Source organism: Pavona decussata, unplaced genomic scaffold, assembly GCF_977016875.1.
Source record: "Pavona decussata unplaced genomic scaffold, jaPavDecu1.1 SCAFFOLD_42, whole genome shotgun sequence".
Lineage (NCBI taxonomy): Eukaryota > Metazoa > Cnidaria > Anthozoa > Scleractinia > Agariciidae > Pavona > Pavona decussata.
Genome location: NW_028145464.1, coordinates 1,077,501 through 1,085,000, shown reverse-complemented (window position 1 = coordinate 1,085,000; position 7,500 = coordinate 1,077,501). Strand labels below are relative to the sequence as shown.

Sequence of the window (7,500 nt, the reverse complement as noted above, 5' to 3'; positions counted from 1 at the left end):
GTAACACTGCTTTGGTTCGTTTTCAGGCCATCAGGTTACTCTACCTCTACTTCTTCTATCTTCAGTTTATTTTCCTTTGCTGATTGCGTTCACTTCACCATCCGGTTGTTGCAGTTGGCTAGGGGGCAAAGAGTTACTCATTGCTTTCAGTTGCATTTGCGTAGCTTCTTCGTTACGTGCAATTTCCTTTGCTTTTGTGAAGGTTAATTCGTTACCACGGCCGATGCATTTTCTCCTGACTTCTTCCGAGTCGGTGTCAAATACTAATGTGCCACGCATGAGTTCATCATTTAATTCTTGTAGGTAACCAGAACTCTGTATGAGTAGTCTTGCTTCAGTCAGAAATGCATCAAGGGGCCGGTTGTTCTGTTTCAGGCTTTGCAAGGAATATCTGTTTAGAATGTGGTTAGCCTGTGGTTTAACGTGATCATCAAATTCCTTCAGGTATTTCTGTTAATCGGTTGTAAGGCCCACGTGTTGAATAAGTCAAGATCGTGGTCGCCCGACCAAAGCAACACATATTTACACTTCCGAGTGTTATCTCGGCTTTTTAGTGGCCCACCAAGTAACAGTTCACACTTTTGGCGAAATCGCTTAAATCTTGTATGTAAATCGGGACCAGGAAGCCAGTCCATTTTAGGTAAGTCGAATCCGACCAAGTTGCTCATTTTCAGTCGTACGAGTAGACCTTATAGTCAACACTATTAAATCGTACGTACCAGTTTCCGTTTGGTATCTCCTTGATTGTTTAGCTGGCGTTAATCATCCCGCTTCTGACATCCATGTCACAGAATAGCTTCTAAGACTTTTAATTTAAACACAACGGCATTACACTTTTTTACATGCGTTCAACATGGCGGGCCGACAACAACCCAAGTTCTCCTCGCGATGCATAATGGGAGCACGTGGCGATGATGTAAAGTTACAAGAAGTAGTAGCCACTTCATGTCAGATCGTGATAGTTTGGTAGCACTGATCATAAGCCTTTTGAGATCTGTAAAAGTTTAATGGATTGCAGTAGGCAACTTTCTAATTTAAACCCACGAACTCTTAATCGTCAGCCATTTGAAGAATGTGAATGAGAAGCATGTTTTGTGGTACGTTATCTTTACTTACTTGGAAATAAAGCTAATATGGTTACGATCCAACTGTAATTATAGTACTGTTGTAAACTCGCGCTTCAGAGACAATTTAAGTTGCTGATGACAATCGTGTCTGCACTTCTTGTTGACTGAATGCGAATTTTACATGCTGCGCGGCTTAAGTGCGAAGCATAAACTGGGTCTTGTTTATACACAATAGGATTAGCATCTTATCATTGGGCTTTGGGTGCTGTTTACGTACTGTTGCATGCTCGTTTGTTCTTAAACGTGTTTATTGTTATTTTCTTACTTCAAAGGGTCACAAGTAGCTTAGTGTTTGTAATTCTTCTATGTTGTCTGTTCATTAAATAAGGACTGTATAAAATATGGTCGTTGTTGATAAATCATCACAAAAATTCCCACTTTTGTAAGGCAAAAGTCTTAGGTTTGCAACATTTGATAAGAAAGTCAAGCTTGGGGGAAATATGTTTAAAACATAGATACTCTTGATCATTCCGTACTATCCAGAGGATCGTAATTGACAGAAGTCGTAATGTACGTTGCTAATGCTACTGGTATTGATGGCAGACCTAGTGGCAGGACTGGTGTATTTGTTTACAAAAGTGAACTGTTATTGGTATTACCAGAAGAAGAAGAAGAAGAAGAAGAAGAAGAAGAAGAAGAAGAAGAAGAAGAAGAAGAAGAAGAAGAAGAAGAAGAAGAAGAAGAAGAAGAAGAAAAAGAAGAAGAAAGCAGGAGGCAGAGGGAAGGATGAGAAAATTGACTAATCAAAGCCCAGTTTGTACGTCGCATTGAAAGACGATCACATTCGCTTAAATGTGTTGGCCGAAAAAATAAATCCTTAAAAAAATGCACATACAGGCTGGTTGTTAATTCCTTTAATAATGAACTAAAAACATACAAAGACAAACCAGTATGCCATTCGAAAGTCGATCAAAAAAAAAAAAAAAAAAAAAAACAGTACTGTTTGCAGTAAAAAATTCTACAGCTGCTCATCTCTAAACATTTTTCTTTCTAATCCTTTATTTTTCTCCTTTAATTATAAAATCTATCCATCGAATGGCTGTAAAATTATAGTGAAATCTAACAAACAATTGATAAAAAATTAAACAAAATCTACAAAAATACTTTAAATACATTCATTCATCATATTTGGCTTATAAATGACACTATGAACGCAACATTTTTATTTAACGCGGCAGCTATTGAGCGCATTCAGAAGTGTCTACTATTTATTGTATACCAATATAAGAGCTATGCAGTCAACTTTGTGGTTTTGTTCCCTTGCGTAATAGGCACAGCACCGCTTCTTCCACCTATACATGACTCTTGTTATAACTTAAGAAGACCGCGCGATTTCTTTGTCATTTCAGCTATAGACCAACAGATTTGGAAGTAGTTTTTTCCTTGCATCGCTTGTTGTGGAGTTTAAATGTGAAAAGTTATCTTTACCCGGATGTGAGATACGTTTCTTGTTCATAAATGGATTATTGTTTTCTTCATTCGCAAGCCTGTGAATAACACGAAACTTTTAACTTCAATGTGTTTATTTTAAATGAACGAATCTATTAACTGTGTCGGAATTTTCAGCAATCTGCGAAGTTTGAATACGTCTTGAAAGAGTCCAGGTATGCTAGGATGGTCTTGTAACAAAATGTGTATTGCTCCTGAAAAGACAACAAGGAAAATGGTGTAAACATCGAAACTAAAGATGGAAAGGAAATGTGCATCCAAAGATATAGTACGTGAACATGACCGTCAAAGAGGTCACCCTGTTCCAGGTTGACTACCCAATCAGAACAATTTTTTGTTTCTGGTTACATTCCTGTTTTATCCCAGTCTTATACGCAGCCGTCCACTGGGTCGTCATGATCCACACAATTACAGCCGCGTTCAAACATGTGCTTTTGGAGCATGTTCCTTAGTAGGACAAGACTTTTTGTCCCGTTTAAGGACGTTGCCTACTAATACAGAAGTATTTTTGCACGGTTTGTAACTATGCAGAAAATTAGATCTCAGCATAAGATTTTGAAATCCAAAATGAACATTGGGGGTAACCATGCATTATTTCAGAGGTAGTTAAGCAACAATAATTCTATGGCATTTTTTTTTTCCAAATTGAAGCTTAATTATCTCTGAAAAATAGGCGGTTACCTTCAATTTTCTTTTTGGATTTTAATAACCCCTGCTAGGACTTTCTTTTTCTCATATAGCCATAAACCGAGCAAAAATGCCTTTGAATTAATAGGCGCCGTCCTAAAGAAATCAGGGGTTCTGGTATCATACCGAGATGCGCAGAACATATGAGCAGTAGCAAAAGGAGGCAACGTCCTTAAATCTGGAGAAAGTTGGTTTCGGAAAACCTTTCCAGTCGAATTTAACTGTTTATGGACACCTGTAAATCGTATTCAACCATGCTGTTCTAACACAAATTATCGGTAGCTTATCTTTGGAGAAATCCTTTTTGGGACAAAGTGTCAATTATTCCGCGTTATCGGAAGCAAATTTACTCACTGACTCTTGCAATACCAAATCAAAGTCATTATATTTGATCGTCAAAAGAAAGGTTGTTGTTGTGTCAGCGTGTTCTATTGCATTTGCTGTTTCAATGATAAAAGTGCAAACTATCTTACCGAATTCACAACAGCACCAGGGCGCTTGACGCGGATCAGTTTAATTGTCTGAAACACATCAACAGTCTGCTCGGTCTTGATTCTCTCAATCGATGACATTATGGCAGAAAGAGTACCACTGCGACCAACACCGTCACTGTAACAAACAAAAATATATCACTAATCACGTATTATAATCTTACAGTTTGAGATTGAAGGGGAAGTATCACGCAAATTTGCTGTCATTTCAAAACCCAAAAATGTTTGTCTGTCAGCAGACACAAAGAAATAATTGTCAAGTTTGTTATAAATTATCACCTCAGTACAATAACACTGTCGATCAGTGCCTCTGGCCAGAGACAGAGAAGGCCGGTATGGATTAAAACTCGAAAAATGGTAGGCTAATGTTTTTCAAGTTCTCGCAAATTTGTTTCCAAAATGCGCTAGAACAAATAACGAGTTGTTCCTTTCAAGAATTGAGTCGATTTCTTTCCTTTTCTTTTCTTTTCTAGCATTATTTGGCAGCTGACTGAAGGTCTTATTTTATCATTTTTAACAAAAGATACCAAAAACCCCATGATACTTATATAAAGTATTGTATTGTATACTTCCACTTTAAAAGCAAATAAAAACGGAAGCGATAAACGCAATTTTTCCATGTGGGAGAATTAAAATTCTTGAATTTGAAAAACTAATAACACAAGAATTTAGCGAATTAGAAGTTTGTTTTAATTGTTTTAATTGCAAAACGACTCAGAAAGTTAAAGTTACTATGGCACTTTGAAGGGCTTGTACTTCCACTGTAACTGATACAATTCTACGTTGGCGGTGAGTAGAAACTAATGTTTGTTTTTGTCAACAGCGTTGATAAGGTAATTTGGCCACCGTAAAGAGATTCCAGTGCTGACGTTTCGAGCGTTAGCCCTTCGTGAGAGCGAATCCAATTCAGAGTAGTTATCTTGTTGCTGCTGCTGCTGCGGCTGCTGATGATGATGGTTATGATGATGATGAGAATGATGATGATGATGATGATGACGATGATGATGATGATGATGATGATGATGATGATGATGATGATGATGATGAGGATGAGGATGATGATGATGATAATTAAAACATGAAAGAATACGACCGACTACCCACACACCTGCATTGAAAAACAATGATGCCATTTCCAGTTTGTTGTTGAGACTTCTCAACTGCTGTCAACAGTGAAATGATTTCTCGGGGGTCTGGGCATGAGTTAGGGTCGTTCCATCCAGTGAATTGTAAGTGTTGAACAGTTGATTTCTTCTTTGGCGGCTATGAATAAATTTAATAAGCATAACAAATACTGTCATACATTGGCTTAATGATGGGGGACAAAGAATGCTGTACAACTTACAGTTGAATACGCACTACTAATTTTACTGGCATCAGTCCAGTTAAGAGAAGATTGATATAGAAGCCACATACGTATTCACAAGTGTAAAGAGCATGTGTTTTGAAATATGTGTTTATTGCGTTTACCTTTCAAATACTATTAGGCACCGCTTTGTCAGTTAGTGTTTGGATTTCCTTGTCAGTAACAACGGCAAAAATCATCCCATTTTGCAACTGGACTCAAACAACTTTAACTCAAATAATTTGTAAAGCATATCGTCTCATATAACTCAGTATCATTTGATAGGCGATACGTTATGAGCACATGACCAATCAAATGGTGGCCAAAGTGTTTTAATTGATTGTAATGTCAGTATTTTTATTTATAACACACATTTCCGTGAATTCTCATTGGAAGAAACAAGTCAATCGACGCAAAATCAGCCGGTGGTTATTTTTCACCCGATTTTCCGAGTCAAAGGAACACGCTTTTGGGTGCTAACTACTCAGATTTTATCACAGAATAACAAAATCGAGTAAATTAGGCAGTTGGCAATTATTACCCGGAAAAGACAATCATAGCATGGTCATTACCGGCTGTTTTTTTTTTTTTTTTTTTATCTTTTCCACAGTTAAGGGCGCGTGTTTCGGTATTTCGAAATCGTTCGGTAATAAAAAAAAAAAAAAAAAAAAAACTGTTCTGCTCGCTGGTACAGTGGAACCTCTCCTTAACGAAACCTCTATAATACGGACACCTCTCTATTACGGACAGTTCACTTGGTCCTTGAGAGACTGAAACTCATTTAAAGCCTACTTCTCTAAAACAGACACCTCTATAATACGGACACTTATTCCTGTCCCCTTGCTGTCCGTAATAAAGAGGTTTGACTGTATTGGCATGATGATGTTCGTAGCTGAACGATTGTGTTCAGATTTTCACTGTTGCTCTCAAAGCCTTGCTTTTTCCGCCAATCGTTCAATTTCGAGCAATCGTTCAGCATTGGGATTTGTCCACTGATAAATCACCCACCTCGAAATTTGCAATGGTTGGCATATTTCCAAATGCAAACGAATTTGCAAATTTCCATTGGTTTCCGCCTCTCCACATACCAAAACAACCGTGCAGTTTATTGTGCACCACTTCTTTCTAAGGGGAAAGTATTCCCAAAGTTAATCTAGGAAGCATTTGCCTCTACCTTTGCATCCGACACACTGACCCTCCTTGTCGTGATCTTCTTTGAACTGGTTTCTGACAGAATCTCTAACGTGACATTGCCGTGCGTGACAACCCCAGCTGAAGGCCAGTATTGAGGGTAGCTCTGTAGTTACAAAGGAAACATGACTGTGAACCATGTAGAGAAATGTAACACGCAATATGATTGAGCGGAATTAAATACTTATAGGCGACCGGTCTTTTCCAGCATAGCTTAACAGTGTGGTATTTCAAACTAGTGCATGGTGATATCACTGAGCACTTCTTTCCAATGAATTTTTCAAAAATAACTTTTTTAATGGAATTTAAACCCTATAGAACTACATGGCAGGCGTTTAATTTTCCATGAGTTATGACTGTTTTGAAGACCAAAGAATACTCCTCGGGATGGTTTTAAATAACTGGAAAGGTAAAATACTTCTTCAAAACTTTCTAGGCAAAGCTCCATTCCGTGGGTGGGGGTGAGGGGCCGGGGGGGGGGGGGGGGTTACTATCTAAGTCTAGCGGTTTTGTGTAAACTTTTTTTGTATCTGTTATTGTTATAAATACATTTTGACAGCTGTAATTTAAGATGTGTATTCTTATCTTTCGATGAAATAAAGACATTTATCATTGATTGAGTTTCACATTGGCGCCACTGCCCAGAGGATGTGACCCTACCATTTCCTCTTCCAACGTTTACAGCCTGTCACCTCTTTCACAAACACACCAAAACATTGTTCCTGTTTGTTATACTTAAAAGAAATGCCAAGGACAGGAGAATATTGTTACGTTATCGGTACATCAGGACCATTTCCACTTGTCTTTGTGTTGAAATTTCTAACAGGAATTTCCGCCCAGTTTTTTCTACTTCGTTTACGTTCCTTTAAATTACCAGAATTTCAATCTCGTTACTCTTTCGCACACTATGTGGGTGAAAAGGTACCCTCTTGTGCAAACACCCCTCTTTCAACCTACTTAACAGAGGCTCCCCCAAGGAAAGGAGGGGGGAGAGGTTGGCATGGGACGGTAGTAAAGCAGAAATCACTCAATTAGTGTTATAAAGTACCATCTACCTCTTCTCCCTCTTCTAAGTTGTTTAACATCACAACTGTGCCGATATCGTATTGCAACGCCATACGCCAGAAGTCTTCAGTAGTGCTATCCAATGGCGCTTGTGTCAAGATGTGAGCGTTGCGTTGAGTGTAGCCCTGTTACAAAATAATAATAA

General features: G+C 38.2%; 1 protein-coding gene across 3 annotated transcripts in view; it reads right to left on the bottom strand.

The window, feature by feature from the left end:
• Positions 1-1,966: 1,966 nt before the first annotated feature.
• The window catches only part of LOC146482870 (receptor-type tyrosine-protein phosphatase delta-like), a 74,130-nt gene continuing 68,596 nt past the window's right edge, over positions 1,967-7,500 (bottom strand). For all 3 annotated transcript variants that reach the window (XM_085106682.1, XM_085106684.1, XM_085106683.1), the window contains 5 exons: positions 7,346-7,480; positions 6,274-6,396; positions 4,863-5,017; positions 3,737-3,872; positions 1,967-2,770 (listed from right to left, as the gene is read on the bottom strand). In XM_085106682.1, the coding sequence (XP_084962808.1) occupies positions 2,690-2,770; positions 3,737-3,872; positions 4,863-5,017; positions 6,274-6,396; positions 7,346-7,480 (630 nt within the window). In that variant the 3' untranslated portion in view covers positions 1,967-2,689. The remainder of the gene's footprint in view (positions 2,771-3,736; positions 3,873-4,862; positions 5,018-6,273; positions 6,397-7,345; positions 7,481-7,500) is intronic.